This window comes from Triturus cristatus, chromosome 6, assembly GCF_964204655.1.
Source record: "Triturus cristatus chromosome 6, aTriCri1.1, whole genome shotgun sequence".
NCBI classification, from domain to species: Eukaryota; Metazoa; Chordata; class Amphibia; order Caudata; family Salamandridae; genus Triturus; species Triturus cristatus.
Window position 1 is genome coordinate 1003926865 of NC_140589.1, and position 22469 is coordinate 1003949333.

Sequence of the window (22469 nt, forward strand, 5' to 3'; positions counted from 1 at the left end):
GAAATCTCCACAAACTCCGTGAGCGGAGCAGAGTTTACCACCCAGACTTTGTCAAAATGCAGCAGAGTACTGTGCACAGTCAAAGATAGGCATAACATCAACATGTGATAAGAGAAGTGGCTGGTTTGTGGATGATTAATACGCTTTGATCCAGTGTTCATTAAAGAAGTGAGTCTTTAACACTTTCCTAAATTGGAGCAGCGTTGGCAGTTTTGATGAATACAGGGATGTTGTTCTAGATCCTGGGTGCATAAATGGAAAAGATCAGGGGCCACATGTATGATTGCTACATTTTGCGAGTTCCTAATTGTGACTTTTTGTGACTCACAATTAGGAAGTCGCAAAATGTAATGTACAAAAGTTTGTTAGACACTGTTTGCAATTCCCAGTATGTCAGTCAGTCAAAAATAACTTTATTTCAGTTCCAAGAACCTTTAAAGTTTATAGTAAAATTAACACAGTATATAAAACAATTATATTCAATAGGATAAAAAGACAATTCATAAAATTCCGGGAACATAACCTTCTTTACATACAGTAATTGAATTGAAGCAGCATGATATTACACAGTTCATAAAATTCCCAAGGCATAAGATTCTAAATCTACAGTGAACGGTTTAAGACAGCATGAAATAAAACCCTTTGTTGTACGGGAACTCTTACTCATATCGTTTTCTAATAGCCATAGAAACTTTTATGTAATTGGCTACCGTGATGCAGATATCAGGGGTAGCTATTGTGTGCAGGAAGTTAAAACCATCAATGTATGTCTAGGGGCAGATTTTCCTCAATAACAGGACTAAGAATTTACTCCTTCGCCGTATTGTATAAGGGGCAGAATAGGATAAAGTGCCTAGTGCTTTGGCTTGTAGAGTTGTCACACGGATAAGGTACGAGCTTGTCAACCCACCCTCTTTGATGTGGAATTGCCAACAAAAAGTGCACTGTGGTTACCCGGAATCTAGTTAAATAAAATCTAGTGTGCAGAACAGTAGTAAAAGTTAGATAATATAGCAATGGGACAAGGGACATCCGTGGTAGCCCCATCTCATCTTGTTCTAGAAAGTGCGTGCTGGCCCTGGAGTACAACGCCTCTTTAATAATGGCTTTAGCATTCGGTGGGATACTTTCAGCCAGAAACCGGTCCCAGGATGCTTGTTTCCGGTTCAGGGAAGACATGGCTTGGCAGTTCGGGCTGGACTGTTCCCATGAGGCACAGGGTCAGACTGATTTGCATATGGCCATGTCTGCACTGGGGTGGCAGAGTGCGCTAAAGAATGATGGAGAATTAAACCCAGATCAGTTGATTGGGGGTGAGTGCTTGCAATGTTCAACACTCCGTCCATCATCCACTTTGGTTTTGCTTTGTTCGCCCTAAGTTGGCAGGGTATGCCCAGACGTGGGTCCCTTGCTCACATTGCCACTGGATTCAAGCTAGCCTGGCTGATGACGGCTGAATAGCCAGAAACCGGTCCCAGGATGCTTGTTTCCGGTCCAGGGAAGACATGGCTTGGCAGTTCGGTCTCGACTGTTCCCATGAGGCACAGGGTCAGACTGATTTGCATATGGCCATGTCTGAACTGGGGTGGCGGAGTGAGCTAAAGAATGATGATGGATTAAACCCAGATCAGTTGACTGGGGGTGAGTGCTTGCAATGCTCAACACTCAGTCCATCATCCCCTTTGCTTTTGCTCCATACTTTCAGGGTTGTCGTAAAAGTGGCCCAATCCTATCTCATGACATTTGACCCTCAAGAAGCGGAGCCATGGTATTTTTAGGGCATTGGCCAAGTTTTGGCAGTCCATAATTACTTCTCGTGAAAAGATTAGTTCTTCAGAGAGCCACATTTTTGCCCATAAAAGCAAAGGGGGCGCTAGCTATGTGATCCTTTATGAACTCTAGTCCCAGTTCCTTGTGACATAGACGGATGGGGGCACTATTCGGGGTGATCAATAAGCTTTTGGTGAATTTATTTTCCAATGTTTGCAGCTGAAGGCGTTTATGATGTCCCCACACCCCAGCCCCATATGTTGCAATAGAGAGGCATTTAGTTTTATATAGGGAAATTAGTTCCCTCACAGGCTTGTGTCTTAATTTACATGCAAAACTAAATAACCCATTCATGGCCCTGTTTGTATGATGGCCTCTTGCTGTGACAAATGGGTCCTAATTCAACTTGTTGTTAAATAAGTTCCCAGGTACGTAAAGTTGTCTTGCTTTTCTATTCTCTTGTCCCGTACGACAAATTTCTTGGTTTTTGTTGTCTAAGTGCCACATACCATGATATATGATTTGATAAAATTGACTTTTAGGTCAAGTGAAGAATTTGCTGCCAATTTTAGGAAAATCAAGCCCCCTACTTAATAAAGAGGCCTCTAAACCATTTGTGTATATTAGGAACAGGAAAGGGGCTAAAATACACCCTTGTTGGACACCCTCTCTTGAGGCTATCAGATCAGCTTTTTCCCCTTGGGTGACTGTGGTATTAAAATGTAACCTGCGGAGGAGGGATACCAGTGCTTCTTCTACACCCATACTGTCCATCATAGCCCACAATTTGTCCCGATTAATGGTGTCGAAGGCACAGGAGAAATCAATGAAGGCCAGGTGGATAGAACCCTTCCTGGCCTTCATGTATTTGTTAATAATTAAGGACAGATTAAGGCATTGTTTAGTCATGCCCAGCCCCTTCCTGAAACCATATTTCATTTTTGATATGACCCCTGTTGTGGTTAACCAGGCCTCCAAATGGGCAATGAGGACTCTCCCTAGCACCTTAGCTGTGGCATCAATAAGCAAAATTGGACTATAGCGTGCTGGGTCACTTCTATTACCCTTTTTAAAAACAGGGACAGCTAATGCCTCTTTCCAGGACGCAGGCATGGGGTCAGTGATAACTGCCTTAAAGACGTTCACCAACAATGGTGCCCACAAGTTAGGGTTGCTTTCAAAGAGGTCAAGGGGCACCCCTTATCTGAGCCTGGTACTTTCAGGCAGGTCCCCTGAGCTAACGCCTCCTCAACCTCAGATACTGTGATGGATAAACTAAGTTGGGGGGCTGCAGATAAATCTACAGACAGATCCCTTGTAAACTCCTCTACCCTCTTATACGACGGGTTGACGATGCCTGTGAAGGGAGCTACACAAGCATCTCCCAGGATCAGTGAGTCCATCTGCCTCACTTCTTCAGTGAAAGTAGCGTGGAGGGTCCTTTTAATTCCTTATGGGCCCTGGAACATTCAGAGTTAATCCACTGGGCCTCCTGTGGTTCCCTATATTGTACGCTCCGAGTCAGCCGCATGGCTACCTTGGAGCACAGTGACCCGAACTCCCGGACAACGTCCCCTGGGGAAGAGTCTAACTGCAAACACCCCAGCATTGAGTGGCAATTTCCTTTGATGATATCTTCCTCAAATTTGTGGCGATTGATCTTGCCCCAATTTAATCTGACTCCTTTATTCGGGTAGTAATGAATCGGGCGTCCATTGCCCTCCCCACCTGGGTCTTTAAATTGAGGGAGACTATGAGGAGGTAATATCAATCGCACAATTAGGTTCCACCATGAAATCGTGAACAAGCATGGTGAATTTCCTAGATATTAGAATGAAATCAATATAGCTGACCCTGACACAGCCAGTATACGTGTGGCACTGTGATACGGAGTTACCAACCAAGCCATTTGTAAAGCCTAAATCATTCCCTACAAGAATAGAGTTTAATGAATGAAGTGGGGCTGGCCCTCAGTATCTACCAGCCCACACACACGTTGGGAGCTATGCTTACAAAGTGTACAATTGAAATCCCCTGCCCAGAAGATACATAACTTCCCTGTGACTTGAGTGATCTCATTTTGTAGGGAATCAATAACCTGACAGTTGTTTTGATCAAAGATGTTGTGGTACCAATTCATCAGTAGTACTCTGGCCTTAGGTAAATTAGAGATCATAATTAGTTGATACCAGAGTGACAAGCTTAAACAGGTGGCTTTTATAGATCCATATTTTACCGATATGAACATGGCAATCCCTCCCTTGGCCCTCCCTGCAGCTGATGGTAATGCAGGAACACAGAAAGAACAATAAGCATCTATAGTAATATCATCACTAAACTAGGTTTTCTGCAGGCAAATGATATCGAAGCCTCTGATATACCCTAGACAATCCTTGTTTGTTATTTTATGGTTTAATTCCTTTTATTACGTGTTCGTTCTTTTAGAGTGATTCCTGCAATATTCCATGAAATGATTTTAAAAGGAAGGGTAGAGTTTCCCTGTTTTACTGAGCCGCTGGATGTGTTAGTGGGTGAATATGGTATGGCGCACACTGAAGGCATGGGCCCTTCACCTACAGGTTCTACATCAACTGGGGCACTCCCTAGGTTGTTGCGTACCTGTGCCGCACCTCCCACCTCAGCTACCTTTCTAGGTTAGTCTTGCAGACAATCAGTGTCAGTGAGGCCTGAGAGAGTTTCAAAGCGATTTGGGTGGGTGAATGACAATCACTGTGAGTGAGCATGAGTTCTGAAACCTGTGGGGGGCAACCCTTGGCTCAAGCTGTAACCCATATAGTGTGGGTAAAAACAAACTAGTGGGTAGGCCCTTATGGGGTTTTTCTCCCCACGTGTGTCATTAAAGTGCATCAGGAGGAAACGCACATATCTAGGGTCCCTAAAATTAAGAACCACGCAATCCCCTCAACAGATTTTGCAGTGTGGTCACAAATGGACCTCCCTCGTCAATATTCAGGAGGTCGCAATTGGGAATGGCCAAAATCACAGGGATGGTGGCCTGCTTGGGTCAGCAGACCACCATGTCTGTGACTGCTTTTCCAATAAAGTACATTTTTTTGTAATACAACCTGTTTTCCTTAAACAAAAATGGGATGCATTTCAAAAACAAAAATGAAAAGTTTTCTTTTAATTTGTTAGGTCTCGCTGAGACAGCGAAAGCTGTCTCTTTGAGACATTTTGTAAGTGGGCTTTCAAAAGTGCTACCCACATGGTTTTGCTGGCCTAGGGCTTGAGTGCACGATGGCGTGCACGTGCACAGCTGCTCCTTGCATTCCCCCCTCCCTTCTCTCCCAGCCCTTTGATGCTCTGCTCGATTACTTTCACTTTAGCCGCTTTGACCCTTGCATTCCCCCCTCCCTTCTCACCCAGCCCTTTGATGCTCTGCTCGATTACTTTCACTTTCGCCGCTTTGATGTTTGATCGCAAACGCGATCACTTCCGCTTGGCATAGCCTGTACTTGTTCTCTGTAGAAAGGAACAATGGTTCTGAATTCATCCTATGTATAATAAATAAGTGTCATATATTGACCTCTCCTGTCCCTTTTTCTCTATATTAAGTATCATTCTCCCATATGAGTCTTTGTACCTATACAAAATCATCCGCCCTCTTAAGGGCTTCTCTTTGTCCTGGACCTTCTTAGGCCATTCAGAACCATTGTTCCCTCCTACATTGTATCACCCCAGGTTCGCATAAGGGGTACCCTTGTCCTTCATAAACACTTGTACTTGTTCTCTGGCAATTGTTTTCCGTGCAATTGACCCAAAAGCATGATCCAGGCGGTTGTGTTAAGAGTAAAAAATATTTTTCGGCAATTATTATTATTTTTTTTTCTCTTGTAGCCTTCGCTTCCTCCCTCGTTTTTTCTCCACCCTCCACTCTCTCAACGCGTTTGCCTTCATCTGCCTCTGAGTCCTGCTGTTCGTTCTCTCCCACTCACCGGCATCGCCCCCTCCTCCTTAGACTGTCCCTTTACACCCCCGCTGCCAGTTCCCTGTGTTATTATCGTGTCCACCTGCACAGGGTGGGGGAGGGCTTTCATTCTCGCATCCTCTCCAGCTTATGCTCCCTACCTCGCTTCACTCTTTCACCCATCAATGCCTTCTCTCTCCCGCCCACCTCCTTTTTTTTTTTTCTCGGAGTCCACCTGCTCCTCTCTCACTCTTTACTTTTCACACACCGCTATTCCTTCTCCCCTCACCCTCTCTGTGACCCCCCTCCCTTCTTCTCTCAAGCCTTCCCCTTTCCTCCCCTCGATTCTCTTCCCATTTACCCCCTCCCCATTCGTTTCTCCCCATAAGCCACCCTCTTTTCCCCCTCTCCCCTTCTCATTGGCTCCTGTTGCTCACCCACCACCCAATATATGACACACGTGAGGTACACTCCTTCTGTGTCCCCATCACCTCCCCCCATCTTTGGTTTGCCTCCCACTCCGGCACCACCGAAAGCGAGGCGCACCCACTCCCCCAAACTTGCATGGTCCCGTAACTGCTTGGAAAGTGCTTCGGGGCTACACGTCTGGCATGAAGCACTATACCAACTTATTCCTCCACGCTCTCTGTGCCCTCCATCCACCGCGTGCCCTTGCTGGGAGGCACGAGTGGGGGTTTATTCCTCAAAGGACGAGGCACTCCCTCGACATGACAGAGGGCATCTTCTGGGTCCACGCGAAGGCCTTGGTCGCAACATAAGACGCCAAGACAAGGATGGGCAGGAAACAATGTCTGGTGGCGAGTAAAGCCGTCATTGAGAAAACGCTTTTGCCTACTATGTCCCATTGTACATAGCATTCAGCGTGAGAAAGACCTCAAATTGATGATGATATCAACAGGTAAACGCACAGATGCCACAGTTCTATGATTGTCGTTAGGTGATCACTGTTGCTGCATACTTAATTTCTGAAGAAATCGGTGTACAATTCAAACCCAGAGTTAGCTTTTCTGGCTGTTTCCTAGACCTCATAGCATTTGAGCTGTAGAAACGTTGGATTTTTTATGTATTTTTATTTTTTAAAATTTTGCATAGCGCGAACTCGACCCAAAGGTATTGGAGCGCTTTACATGAGCATCAGCTATATTACACAAGTTTTTTGGGGTTTTTATGCACAGAAGGAATAATTGATTTGCCCAGAATTACAGAATGTTGAAATGACTGTCGAGACTCGAACCCCGTTCCTCAGGTCCAGAGTCAGGAGATCTGGCTGCAACACCACAATCATCTCCTACACGCATAATGGGATTTGATAATCTGCATTGATTTGGTGTTTCTGCAAGTTCAGTGCTCTGCAGTGAGTATGGGAAACTCCCAAATAAATTATATAGTGCTTGGAAGCCAGTTGTGTGGCAGAGCTGAGGGGAGTAAAATAGTGCTGGTATGGTAATGGGAAGTCTCTGAAGGTGGTAATCTGGGTGCTCACCCTCTTATGAGGTCTTACTTAAATAGCAAAGCGCCACCACAGCATCACTGAGCTCCACCACAGCGTCCACTCAGGGCCACCCCAGCAACGCTCACTGTCTCTCAGTGCTGCCTCCGCGTCCCTCAGCGCTGCCTCCGCACCACTCGGTGCCAACTCTGCACCATCTCCGCATCATTCAACGCCACCACAGAGTCTCTCAGCGCTACCACAGCAGCATCATTCAACACCCCCACGGCATCACTCAGCACCACATCCGTATCACTCAGCACCATGTCAGCACAGCACCACTACAGCACCATCTCAGCATCCGCACCACCTCCTCATCAGTGCACCACCAGCTCAGCACCACCTCATCACCAGTGCAGTACTATCTTTGCATCGGCATAACACCACCTCCACATCAGTGTATCATCGCCAGTGCAGCCCCACCTCCGCAGCAATTCAGCACCAACACAGCACTACTTCAAAATCAGCACAGCACCACCTCAACACCCGTGCAACACCACCTCAGCATCACCACAGCACCAACTCTGCATCACTCAGTACCACCTGAGCACCACCTCTGCACCCCCAGAACACCAGTGCAGCACCACCACCTCGGCATCACTCCGCACCATCAGTTTCGCTCCGCATCGCCTTTGCACTAGTACACCACCACCTCAGCATCACTAAGCACCACCTCAGCCTGCTCTTGGAATTTGGCATCTGATTTTCCCTTAGCGTTTGTCTGCTGCTAGGTACTAGTTTGAAACCTTCACCCTCCGATTATTTATGCCCCCTCAAAATAAGCTAGAACAAACAACCATTGAAACGGCAGAAACAAGTTGCCAGCATTGCAAGGACAAAAGAAAACTGAGGACATTTTTATTGTAAATATTTTTTCTAATATGGTCATTCAGTTGTACATAAAGCCTTCTTGGTCATATATAAGGTAACAAAAATGCTTCTGACACTTTTATTATAACTTTTCAGCATCCACACTTCTCTACAGCACAGCTTAAAGACATTGGCAAAGTCAATAGCTCTGGCTGAACACTTAAAAGGTCCCAAAGGCGAGACCTATTGGCTATGCCAATGCTTGTTTAGAGTAGGCAGTGGTCCATTAAAAAATATATGTGGCCACATTCGCAAAAAGGGGAAGGGGGTACCCTGGGGACCCCTTCCTATTTGCGAATGGGTTACCACCAACTTGAAGTTGGTGGTATGCTGTGAACGTTTTGTGACCGCATTCCGGTCGCACAACATTCATACACCCCCCTGCCACTCACTATTAGGAAGGGACACCCTAAACACACCCCTTCCTAATAATGGGTCGCAAACTCTATTTTGAGATTCGGCAATAGGCTACCGAGTCGCAAAATAGGGTTAGTACATGTGAAAAGGCTAATTAACGTTCACAAAAGCCCTGATTCGCTGTTTGCGACCACTAAAACATGTGGCCCCAGGTGCCTACATTAAGGCTGCCTGGATAACCAAGAAGAAGATTGACAGGAATACTAGACATTTTTTAGGTGTTTTGAAAGACATTGCTAGAGATTAACAATCCAGCATGCTCCTCACTCAAGCCCACAGCACATGACACAGATGTGTGTGTAGTTAGAAACACATCTTACCGTCCAGATAGCATTCATGTGCAGTAGCTTTTACTATTTCATTCAGTATCACATTAGCCAGTAAAATGTATTATTCGGCTTTCACAGGTAATATGGGGTGCTGATTAATAAAATATGCCAGTTAATCAAAAGTGAATGCTAAGCCAATCAGATATTCTGTCTCTTAATGTTACAATCAAGAAAGATATTTGATATTTGATATCATCTTGGAAATTTTGAGTTGTTGTAATCATAATCTCAAATGTCCCTTATATGGCCTTTATTCATAGACATTTTTGCACAACTTACTGGTAATTGGGTGCCTTAAAATAGCAGATTATGAACGTAAATTCTACATTCTAATTCACGGATTCAGGGCTAGTGATATTTTTATTTTTGTAACATACACTTATGAATGTGGGAAATCAGTTAATATGGCATAAACAACGCGCTCACAAGTTTAGTGTTAGGGGCAGGATTTTAGAGGATCCTGAATTTGGCACGCTGTGAATGTTGAACTACGACAAACTGATAGGTTTGATGGTATACTCATACTTCTTGTAAGTAAATTTCAACATTGAAAAGGAACACAAACCTACTTCTGCCAGAGGCAGGAGCCGATGTCTTTCAACTGTGCCAAAACAGAGAGAAGACCTCCATATTTGGTGGGGAAGCCATTTCTACACAGGCAAAAAAGATTTTCCCTACGAAGATTAAAAAAGTTATATGTATATATTTAGCTGTTTCCACCTGGCAGCCATTCTGCGTTCCTAGATTCAGTGCATTGGAGTATATTCTAGGAAGTCCTCAGCTTTCACTGATGTTGTGAAGTATTCATGGCGTTCTAGAGAATCGCAAACACTTGAAAAGATTAACCCTAGAAGAAACGGATTTCAATTTCTGACTTTTTCATTCGCTTTGTCAATCATGCCGAACATCCAGTTTGATTTGCAGCGTGCTATATATGCTGAGTAGATGTTGTTTGATAGGGCATATAATATGGTAGCGTGCTGGTTACAAGTTTAAACTGCATTATCAATAGTTCATTAGGCGTACTCCCCCATAGTCAGGTGAGGATCTGACTCTGGAGGAGCGAGTGAGCCCTGGGTCCTAATGCAAGCTAGGAAAATGGGCCTCAAGTCCTCATTTAGGTGGTAAAATATAGCCACATTCTGGATGCAGAGTGTCCATTTCACCCCATGGCCACTGGGAATTTAGAAACTTTTATATGGTGTAGACACAAAAGATTATGTGTCTAAGTTCTGCATACATGAGTGTGTGTATTTGCATGTGTAAGAGAAAAGCAAATGTGCAACCCTTTGTGTGTGGTCAGTTATTTGTGCCTTTATAGTTTAAAATATTTCTACAGATTTGTGTACAAGGTTGCCAAAATTAAAAGATGAAGTTATTCATACAGTAAATAAAGTGGATAATCCATCTCCATGGTGAACCATGGCGCTGATATACATTTTCTTTCACAGGTTGACTTTTGTCACCTCAGCATCACCACTTCACTTGGTGAGACTGGAGTTCATGGAGTTGAAGTATCGCATGCTGGCCCTCTTAGCTCTTGCAGAGTCCAAGCTGAAGTCTTGGGTCATCAAATATGGAAGAAGAGAATCTGTTGAGCTGCTCCTACAAAACTACATTGTAAGTTGTTCCTGTGTTTTTATTTTATTAACAGTATGTCATTCGAAACATACTTCTGTGAGAAGTTCTTTTAGGTTGGTACATTTGCCGTTTCTAAAGAACCCAAAGCTTGAATTTGATTAGTTAGATTTGGGGTTAGATGGGGTGGGACAAGGAAGGGGAAGGTCCTTTCAAATAATTGTAGCAATTTTATGGGCCGTCAAAGAGCAGCATAACGACACGCAAACCATCTTTAATTTTCTAATCGTTTGTTAATCGTTATTTTAGTGCCCAAATGTGCAAATTCAAGACATTAATTCCTATTAGCTAAGATCTGAATGTGAATGGGCACAACTTGTTAGTGATCACCTTATGTAGCCCCTGGTTTGATTTGTAGGGAGAGGCTATTCATTTGAACTTTATCTGCATTGAAGCCCTTTTTGCACCACCACTGAAATGGAATACTTTGCCATTTCAGGTTTTAGACAAGCAGAGGCACTCTCTGGATTCGTTTGTACAATATAGTACTCTTGCAGATATTCCTTCACGAGCCAACGATAAACAGAATCAGTCGCCAAAGCCTTACTCATGCATGTTCATGGTCAGGCATTTGTGATTTGGATGGCCTCAGGTTCAACGATGTGGGTTAATTCCCTGTAAGACGCAGTGGAAGAGCACAATACAATCAACACAACTCACGCCCATCCCATTCAGCATCCTGGGCATTATGTCCTGACATAGACTATTACCTACTCTCGAGACACTTGAGCTGATTAAGACTGCCAATTTCTTGACAAGGACTCTGCAGTTTTATAATTGCAATGATACCATCTCTGTTAGTCCCCTGTTGTCTTCTCATTGTGCTGTGTTCTCTTGTCCTGGAAAGCAGTGCCACACAGAAAATCTAATTGAATGATGGTTCTCTTGCCAAATAACATTGTGATTTAATTGTTGCCCTCATCCCGAGTGATCATAGGCAGCTGCATTGCACATTGACTGCTCTCTGTGTGCTGGTTTAAAAAGATATTATAATGGTGTGTTCTCAGCACTTGCCTTTCCTTTGGGTTCACGCCATTCTCACCATTGCTGGAACAAAACAGTGACAATTAGGCAATATTAAACAATATGTTAATTGTTAATTATGATATTCAAGTTGTTTCCTGGTAACAATTGCTTTAAACATTTTGTGTTTTTTATCTTATAAAATACTGTGCTCCAAATTGTGACATGATTGGGTACTGATACATTGCTAACCAAGGGAGGGCGAGGGCTCTGGGTGCTTCCTTTCCACACCCTGTGCCTTTTCAGGGTCCCGCATTCATGCTTCAAAATTTATATATTGTCCTTTTTGTGTCCGGCCTTTCAGATAGCTTTAGTTGTAGCACCAGACTATTGATTTTTTTAAAAATCGTTATATATTTCTATCTATCTATCTATCTATCTATCTATCTATCTATCTATCTATCTATCTATCTATCTATCTATCTATCTATCTATCTATCTATCTATCTATCTATCTATCTATCTATCTATCTATCTGTCTATCTGTCTATCTGTCTATCTGTCTATCTGTCTATCTATCTGTCTATCTGCCTATCTGTCTATCTGTCTATCTGTCTATCTATCTATCTATCTATCTATCTATCTATCTATCTATCTATCTATCTATCTATCTATCTATCTATCTATCTATCTATCTATCTATCTATCTATCTATCTATCTATCTATCTATCTATCTTTATATTATTATATTATTATAGAGGCTTTTGTAACGCGCTCTGCTACTAAATAGTATAGTATCCTGGCGCGGAGAGAAAAGGAAGGGGGCAGATCACAGTAAATGCAAAAGAGGGACAGCCATTAGGCGTTGGTGTTAAAGAGGTAGGTTTTTAGGCCTTTCCTAAATGCCATGATGGAAGGGGCTGTTCTCAGTTGCAGGGGGAGGGCATTCCAAGCTCTCGCTGCTCTAACAGAAATGGATTGTCCACCAAGCCTACTATATTTGAACTTTGGTACAGTCATTTGATGAAGATTGCTTGATCTGAGAGGGCGGTTGGGGGCATACAGGGAAAATCTTTTTCTCAAATAGGTAGGGCCTGTTAGGTGGAGTGCACGGTATGCTAACACAAGGATCTTAAATAAGATCCTTTGAGCCACTGGAAGCCAGTGAAGGTCTCGGAGAGGTTGGCGGACGCTAGATCTTCTGGGGATGTTGAACAGCAGCCGGACCGCAGCATTTTGGATGACTTGGAGGCGGTGGATCAGATAGGCTGGGAGTCCGCAGTAGAGAGCATTCGCATAATCCAATCTGGATAATATCAGAGCGCGAATGACCGTCTCCTTAGCTGCTCGCGGGAGCAAAGGAAGGAATCTGCGTAGAGTTTTGAGAGTAGAGAAGCAGATTCCGGTGAGTTTTTTCAGGTGATCTTCAAATCTTAGATTATTGCTAAACCAGATTCCTAGGTTTTTTGCAGGTCCACCTGTAGATTTGGGGCTGGGAAAATCGGTGGGCCAGAGAGAATCATAAAAATTATCTGGGAAGGAGCCGTACAGCAGAATTTCCGATTTGCTCTCATTACACTTGAGTTGAGCCAAGGCCAGCCAGCGGAAGACCGATGATAAGCAGAATTGGACTCTCGTCGTGTCCAGGTTGTTTTTAGGCCATGTAAACAAGAGCTGGGTATCATCGGCGTAGGCCATAATTTTGGCCCCCAGCTGTTCCGCTAGATAGATAAGGGGGGTCAAATAGACATTAAAAAGCAGGGGGCTCAAGGTGGAGCCCTGTGGTACGCCAGTTGAAAGTTTTTTGGGAGAAGAAGAGAAAGGCGGCATCCACACTTGCTGGGACCTGTCATCTAAGAAAGATCTTAACCATCCGAGAGCAGGGCCAGTTATGCCTATGTCTGCTAGTCTGGTAAGTAGGAGGGAGTGAGGAACCGTATCGAAGGCGGCAGAGAGGTCCAATAAAATCAGCGCCGCTCTGCCACCTCCGTCTAAGCACTCACGGATAGCCTCAGAGACCTCAACTAGGGCCGTCTCTGTACTGAAAGCAGCTCTGAAGCCTGATTGCGCAGGGTGGGGAGCTTGAGAGTTTTCTACGAATCGGTCCAGCTGTGAAAAAGCAACTTTTTCGCATATCTTTGTTAGAGCTGGCAGTAAAGAAATGGGTCGGAAATTAGCGGGAGTTTTTGGATCTAGGCCATTTTTCTTAAGGAGTGGTAGCAGTTTTGCCTGTTTCCAGCAAGCTGGCACTGTGGCGCTGGAAAAAGAGAGGTTCACAATATGTGTCACCTCTTGGCCGACTGTGTTAGCCAGGCCCGCAAGGACTCTGGCTGGGCAGGGGTCTGCAGGGGAACCCGATTTTAAGGTAGCCAGAATTTTCACGACCTCGGTTGTAATCACTGGAGTGAAGAGGGCAAACTGATCCGTAGAAGCGGGCATAGTGGGGATAGAAGTAGTCATGGAGGATGGAAAATTGTTGCATACGGTAAGTAGATCATCTTGGATTTTATCAATTTTTTCCACAAAAAACACAGAGAGTTCCTCACACCATTTTGCCGATGAAGCTAGAAGAGGGTGAGCGGCGCTAGGAGAGACAAAGCTTTTGACAACAGCAAAGATTTCTGCGCTGTTGTTATTGGCCTTGGAAATACGCCCTTCATAGTATGAGCTTTTTGCCACTCTAATTGCAGCATAATACTTCTTTTGAGCTGTTCTGAGTTCTTTCTTGGCCTCAGGGAGGTATGCTTGTCTCCAACGTCTTTCGAGTTTTTTGCAGCCTGATTTAAGATCGCGGAGGGTGTTGGAGAACCAGGGTTTAGAGGGGGAGGAGCGAACTCTACAGACGCGACCTAATTTGGTGGAAAGAGCAACCCCTTCTTCAATCCATGAATTGAATAAGCTCACTGCTGGTTCAATTTCTGAAGGCAGTGAGGGGCGAGAGGTATCGAGATGATCACAGAGCAAAGCTAAATTAATTTTCTGTGTATGAGCCTCAGCATGGTTGGTCTCAGCAAGGCGGGACAAGGGCCAGGAGAATCTTATTAGCATGTGATCAGACCAGTTTAAAATCTCAGGTTCAGACATATTAATGTTGAAGTTGGTACATACTAAGTCAAGGGCATGACCTCCTGAATGGGTGGGAGCCTTGATCCACTGTTTCAGTTGGGCCATTGCAAACGCCTCGTTTAGCCGAACTGTGTCAGATAGATCAGGCTGGTCCACATGGATATTAAAGTCCCCCAGAAGGAGATATGTGGGGTATTTCAGGGCGCGTGGGACTATCATGTCCTCTAGTGCCTCAAGAAATTTACCTGCGTGGCCAGGTGGTCGGTATACCAGAGATCCACCTAAAGTAAAATGAGCCCCTAAGGTGAGAGAAAAATGGAGTACCTCAGCATCAATGGATGGGCCCATAGGGTCTAGAGCAAAGGTCCATTTATCCCGAAAAATGGCTGCTACGCCGCCTCCTCTGCCTAGGGGGCGGTCTTGTCTGATAATTTTAAAGCCACGTGGGATGGCGAGTTCGATCACTGGGTTACATGTGTCATTGAGCCATGTTTCTGTGACAAAGAGAAGGTCATACTCGTTGTCGCTTAGTAGCTCGAATATTTCATTAGAATGTTTTACCAGAGATCTGGCGTTGATCAAGCCGGCCTTGAGACATGACGGGTCAGTAGCACACTGTGTAGGGGCTGGAAGAGTAGGTTGAAAGCGAAATGTGCATGATTGACAAGTGTACTGAACAGTATCTGCCAGGTCCCATTGACTCGAACAGGAGCATGGTTTAGTATTAAGTGCAATTAGGTACTCACGAGAGTAGGGAACACGTGGTCGATTACAGGGTAGGAGGGCAGCTACAAGGGGGCTGGCGCTGGCCGCGTCCGGGACACGGACGGGCACAGACGGGCCCTCCTTTGGCGCTCCTTCGGCGCGTAGACGGCGCTCCCGCTGCGCTCGTCCGCTGCGCGTCCGGAAGTAACACATAATGTAGCTGAGGAAGGGGGCGTGGCCTGCGATGTGGGCGTGGCCCAGGGACTCGTCTGAATAGCGTTTGCAGCGGTCGTTGCAGCCGGCGCTATGCAGCGCTTCACGGCTGTTTCAAGAGGGCTTGGGTAGGTTGTCAGCAAACAAGTTAAAAAGCACACAATATTCAATTTTTAAAAGTTCACGCTGTGAAGCTCCCGGCGTGTGCTTGCGGAGTCCTTCAGTTCTCAGGGCGGCGCTCTCAGAGGCGCGTATTCATAGGCTGCCTGGCGGAGGGGGCGTGGCCTGCGATGTGGGCGTGGCCCAGGGACTCGTCTGAATAGCGTTTGCAGCGGTCGTTGCAGCCGGCGCTATGCAGCGCTTCACGGCTGTTTCAAGAGGGCTTGGGTAGGTTGTCAGCAAACAAGTTAAAAAGCACACAATATTCAATTTTTAAAAGTTCACGCTGTGAAGCTCCCGGCGTGTGCTTGCTATCTATCTATCTATCTATCTATCTATCTATCTATCTATCTATCTATCTATCTATCTATCTATCTATCTATCTATCTATCTATCTATCTATATATATATATAGAGAGAGAGAGAGATAGATATAGATATATAGATATAGATTACCTACTGGCGGTCGCCAGTAGGTAGTTATAGTTAGGACCCCTTTTCCATAGGAAAACCTCAACATTCTATTTTGAATAACTTTGGCGCCGGTCGATGAATCCTCGCGAATTTCTCAAAATAGGTGGGGCGCTACGCTCCGCTCCTACCCTGAAAGTCTCGGGGGGATCCGTCAAGCGGGGGCTGAGATAAAAGGGGGGTCCCAAAACGCGTTTTTCCCATGCATTTTTCCATAGGACCTTTAGAACGAGCTACAGCCCGAACGGCTGAACAGAATTACTCGAAATTTGGCAGAGAGGTAGTCCCTAGGTCAAGGAAGTGCCTTTTGTAGGTTTGGTGTAAATCTGTTCAGTAGATTCTGAGAAAATAGCCTTTAAATCAATATATATATCTGAGCCCGCTTACGGTACGCTTACCGTACGCTTACCGTAAGCGTACGGTGGCGTGCGCGAGCGCGATTCTGATTGGCTCTTAGATCTTAGTAAACATTTGAATCGGCCGAAACCAGGAAGCGGCGGCCGCCATTTTGTGTATTTCACTCTGAAAAAAAAGAGTGAAAACAAGAAAAGGGGGCAATGAGGAGAGTTACAGACCCCCTAACATTTGTAAGGGGGTCAAAGAAGGACAGAAAAGTACAAAAAAAACATTTATTGATTTTTAAAAAAATCACGGGGTACGCGTACGGTAAGCTTACGGTAAGCGTACGGTAAAAAAAATAAAAATAAATAAATGAAAAGCAGATTTAAGAGTTTAGATATTAGGGAGCTCTAAAAAGAGCTGTTGTGTTTATGAAGTCATTTTTTTAGTGGTACCTACAAGTAAGTACCGATGCAGAGTCTAAGGTTCAAAAGGAAGACTCTGTTCCCTTCATCATTGAAGTGCACACCATCTCCTCTATAAATGTCTTGCATGTCATAACGCAAGTTGTTGTGGTAAATGGCACCCATACCATAGTCACGGAGGAAAGCAGAAACAGATTTGTTGACGTGCTTTCTTGCTTTGTCAATCTGTGGACAGAAATGATTGGACCAGTTCCATTTTTGCCTTTGGCATATGTTGGAAAACACAAAGGCAGTTTTAGGGAAAAGTGAAAACAGTTGTGCAAAGGTGTCCTTCATAAGCATTTCCAGACCTACCCCAGTCAAAGTGCCTAGGTCATTGCCACCACAGTGCACTATTATGAGGTCAGGGTGTTGGATTTGCATGAAGGATTTCACCAATGGCATCAATTGGTGCCACTTTAACCCTCTCTGACCAATCCATTTAATGTCTACATTTGGCAAAGCAAGGTCTCTCACCATATCTGTTTTCTCTGCAAACTTTTCACTCCAGAAGACATAGCTGTGCCCTACAATCCACACTGTGAACATCTTCAAAGGAGATCTGGATGCACTCAGGAGGTGTCTTTCAGTAGAATGGCAATATGAAAAGAAAGACAGTTTGGAAATGGAGGCATACATATTTTTTTCAAAACAAAAAGAACTGATTGGCTGTTTCATACCATTCTAGAATAAAAACTAGGCTGTATGTGTAAATTAATAGAAGCATGTTTTGTATTGGTACAAAAAAATGTGTAACCAAAGAACAGTACTATGGATTTGCTGTTAGGTTTGAAAAGTCAAGCACTCTTGCTCTGTGGAATTGAAACATTGTTTGGCGAACTTCTGACCTAACTCAACACAGCAGTGTTCCATGAGCTGTTGCTATGGTAGCAGGCAGAAGTCAAGTTGGGGGAAGGGTACTAGGCAGAAGTCAAGTTGGGGGAAGGGTACTTTTGGAAAAGGGTTGGTTTTCAACCAATAGAAATGTGTGATTACATTTGAAAAAAAGGGGGAAGCACTGAGATTTGAAACTTACATGTATATGTGTGGAAAAATAGAGGGAAAGTTTGCCATTATCTGGTTCTGCTGAGAGGAGAGAGGTGAACACAACAGAGATCCTGGCTCTGATAATCTGCTGTTTGAGTGTCACATTTCTTTCACAACTAACTAATTTTAAAGGTGAGTTTACAGTTTGAGAGGGGATGTATGTGGTAACTTAAGAAATGAATAATAGAAATGGAAATTGTTTTTGTTGTAGTTGCGTTTATCATTTTCTGTTTTGGGAGAAATTTAAATGTGAGGAACATGTAAAATAATATGGAGTATGTTTTCACAATAAATTAAGGTGTACTGGAAAAAAAAAGAATAGTTTAAGGGTTTGAGGTTGGACTCAGTAATGCAAATACATTCAGCATCACTAAGGCTGGTTGCCCTTGCTGGAGTGTAGGCAGTCACCGAGAATACACATGGTGGTGGTCTGAAAAAACAGTTTGGACATGTGCATTTAAATAAATCAAAAAAAGTGGTTTCATAATGTGTCAGTCTGTAAAAGTGATTTTCACTTGCCCCGAAAAAAAAAGAGCAGTAAGTGTGCTTTCAAATTGGCAAAGAAATTTCGTTTTGGGACTAATGTGAAAACATGACGCTGTGTGCAGAGAGGAATTATAGGCAGAGATTTATTGCGTATTGCTCTGGTGATTTCACAGTTGCATTAGATGGAAAGGGGGAGCGAATTTTTGGGGGAAGAAGCAGACTCTTAGCACACACCCATGTGCTTGCCATGTATAATCATGCACAGTATTTACAAGCGAGTGGGGTTTTCAGGTTTCAGTCTGTAATGCAAATACATTCAGCATCACTAAGGCTGGTTGCCCTTGCTGGAGTGTAGGCAGTCACCGAGAATACACATGGTGGTGGTCTGAAAAAACAGTTTGGACATGTGCATTTAAATAAATCAAAAAAAGTGGTTTCATAATGTGTCAGTCTGTAAAAGTGATTTTCACTTGCCCCGAAAAAAAAAGAGCAGTTAGTGTGCTTTCAAATTGGCAAAGAAATTTCGTTTTGGGACTAATGTGAAAACATGACTCTGTGTGCAGAGAGGATTTATAGGCAGAGATTTATTGCGTATTGCTCTGGTGATTTCACAGTTGCATTAGATGGAAAGGGGGAGCGAATTTTGGGGGGAAGAAGCAGACTCTTAGCACACACCCATGTGCTTGCCATGTATAATCATGCACAGTATTTACAAGCGAGTGGGGTTTTCAGGTTTCAGTCTGTAATGCAAATACATTCAGCATCACTAAGGCTGGTTGCCCTTGCTGGAGTGTAGGCAGTCACCGAGAATACACATGGTGGTGGTCTGAAAAAACAGTTTGGACATTTGCATTTAAATAAATCAAAAAAAGTGGTTTCATAATGTGTCAGTCTGTAAAAGTGATTTTCACTTGCCCCGAAAAAAAAAAAGAGCAGTAAGTGTGCTTTCAAATTGGCAAAGAAATTTCGTTTTGGGACTAATGTGAAAACATGACTCTGTGTGCAGAGAGGAATTATAGGCAGAGATTTATTGCGTATTGCTCTGGTGATTTCACAGTTGCATTAGATGGAAAGGGGGAGCGAATTTTTGGGGGAAGAAGCAGACTCTTAGCACACACCCATGTGCTTGCCATGTATAATCATGCACAGTATTTACAAGCGAGTGGGGTTTTCAGGTTTCAGTCTGTAATGCAAATACATTCAGCATCACTAAGGCTGGTTGCCCTTGCTGGAGTGTAGGCAGTCACCGAGAATACACATGGTGGTGGTCTGAAAAAACAGTTTGGACATGTGCATTTAAATAAATCAAAAAAAGTGGTTTCATAATGTGTCAGTCTGTAAAAGTGATTTTCACTTGCCCCGAAAAAAAAAAGAGCAGTAAGTGTGCTTTCAAATTGGCAAAGAAATTTCGTTTTGGGACTAATGTGAAAACATGACTCTGTGTGCAGAGAGGAATTATAGGCAGAGATTTATTGCGTATTGCTCTGGTGATTTCACAGTTGCATTAGATGGAAAGGGGGAGCGAATTTTTGGGGGAAGAAGCAGACTCTTAGCACACACCCATGTGCTTGCCATGTATAATCATGCACAGTATTTACAAGCGAGTGGGGTTTTCAGGTTTCAGTCTGTAATGCAAATACATTCAGCATCACTAAGGCTGGTTGCCCTTGCTGGAGTGTAGGCAGTCACCGAGAATACACATGGTGGTGGTCTGAAAAAACAGTTTGGACATGTGCATTTAAATAAATCAAAAAAAGTGGTTTCATAATGTGTCAGTCTGTAAAAGTGATTTTCACTTGCCCCGAAAAAAAAAAGAGCAGTAAGTGTGCTTTCAAATTGGCAAAGAAATTTCGTTTTGGGACTAATGTGAAAACATGACTCTGTGTGCAGAGAGGAATTATAGGCAGAGATTTATTGCGTATTGCTCTGGTGATTTCACAGTTGCATTAGATGGAAAGGGGGAGCGAATTTTTGGGGGAAGAAGCAGACTCTTAGCACACACCCATGTGCTTGCCATGTATAATCATGCACAGTATTTACAAGCGAGTGGGGTTTTCAGGTTACAGTCTGTAATGCAAATACATTCAGCATCACTAAGGCTGGTTGCCCTTGCTGGAGTGTAGGCAGTCACCGAGAATACACATGGTGGTGGTCTGAAAAAACAGTTTGGACATGTGCATTTAAATAAATCAAAAAAAGTGGTTTCATAATGTGTCAGTCTGTAAAAGTGATTTTCACTTGCCCCGAAAAAAAAAGAGCAGTAAGTGTGCTTTCAAATTGGCAAAGAAATTTCGTTTTGGGACTAATGTGAAAACATGACTCTGTGTGCAGAGAGGAATTATAGGCAGAGATTTATTGCGTATTGCTCTGGTGATTTCACAGTTGCATTAGATGGAAAGGGGGAGCGAATTTTTGGGGGAAGAAGCAGACTCTTAGCACACACCCTTTGCTTGCCATGTATAATCATGCACAGTATTTACAAGCGAGTGGGGTTTTCAGGTTTCAGTCTGTAATGCAAATACATTCAGCATCACTAAGGCTGGTTGCCCTTGCTGTAGTGTAGCAGTCTGGACATGGGCTTTTTAAAAAATCTGAAAAGTGGTTTCATAATGTGACAGTTTGTAAAAGTGATTTTCACTTGCCCAAAAAAAAGAGCAGTTAGTGTGCATTCAAATTGGCATAGAAATTTCGTTTTGTGACTATTGTGAAAAGAAATGTAGTAATATATTTAAATACAATAAAGGAATTTTTTTTTAGTTTTTTTCAGGTATTGCTGAAGAGCAGTGAACAAAATTTAAGATGCCTACAAAATCCAGAGTTCAAAAAACGCTAAAAAAAAAACTATATTTGAAGACAACTGGTGGACCAAAGTTAGTAGAAGATGCTCATGTTGGGAAAAAGAAAAAATCTTCTGGTAAGCAGAAAAAACAATTTCTTAAAAATATATTCAAAACAAGGAAAAATGTACAAAATGTCTGTACTGGAAAGAATGTTACGAAACGAACAGAACAGGAAAAAATTGAGAATTTAGTTAATGCAAATATACCTTCTGCAACTGAAAAGATTTACATAAACAGAAAAACAGCGTTTAAAGAGATACGTAGAAAAATGTTTCAGAGAAGAGTTATGTCCAATTTGATAAAGGATGTGAAGAAATATAAGCAAAAGGCAAAATATTACAAGAGAAAAAAAGAAATTGAAGCCATTGCAGCAAAGGCATTAGAATTAAAAAGGAAACTATTCATATTAATTTTGAATAGGATGCGTACATTAGACAAAATGGTTAATGTACTGAAATCACATAGCAAAAGGAAAAGAGTAGTGAACAGAACAAACTTTTGTAAAGTGTTTTTAGGAAAGTGGATGCATAGTTCAAGTAGTGAACCTTTTTTTAATGAAGAGAGCTATTTTCAAAGTAATAGTTTGCTGCATGCAGTTGACACCAGAGGTCGTTCATACGAAGTAACAAATGGTTGCATAATGGAGAAGGAGATAATGGTTCCAAGAGATGAGGTACAAGTGATGGCAGATGAGGCAATGGGGAGACGTCCTAAAGCCCCAGTGTACACTTGGAATTGTAGTAGTATTTGCACTGTGCGTCAGGAATCTATTGACAAATTTCGTGAGTTTCTAAGAGAATATAGTAAAAAAAGTGTAAAACAGAAGATTAAGGTGCTTCAAAGTCTGGATCCATGCAGAGTGAGAGAGAATACTGGTTTGCAGGGTCATTCTCTGGCTTGTCTATCTAGAAAAGTGTGCAATAGTGTTTTCCATCATTTTAGGATGCTGGCTGTTCATCATACTGAAATGAGAAAGTTTGTGAGACGGTTGTATTTTGCCAAAAGTCCAGCAATAAAGTTAAATGAATTGAATAGGGCTCTGTTCCGAGGAACAGTATCAGATGTAGAGAAGGTTGTTGATGAAATTCAGTTTTGTTACTTTGGTCCTGAACAAAACAGTGCAGAGAAGGACACAGTAAATGAGGAAGAAGTGGAAGAGAATGTAGAACCCTCTGTAAGTAACACATTTAATGATCACATAACAAAATTTGCAATAGTCTCTAATGAAAGACCAAATTTTACTTGTATTTGTT

The 22469-nt window shown here is 43.2% G+C and overlaps 1 protein-coding gene across 1 annotated transcript in view; it reads left to right on the forward strand.

Annotated features, from left to right (window-relative positions):
* The window catches only part of SYNE1 (spectrin repeat containing nuclear envelope protein 1), a 1959630-nt gene that overhangs the window by 536047 nt on the left and 1401114 nt on the right, over nucleotides 1-22469 (forward strand). Inside the window, exon 14 of the mRNA XM_085611789.1 lies at nucleotides 10276-10444. Within this exon, the coding sequence (XP_085467915.1) occupies nucleotides 10276-10444 (169 nt within the window). The remainder of the gene's footprint in view (nucleotides 1-10275; nucleotides 10445-22469) is intronic.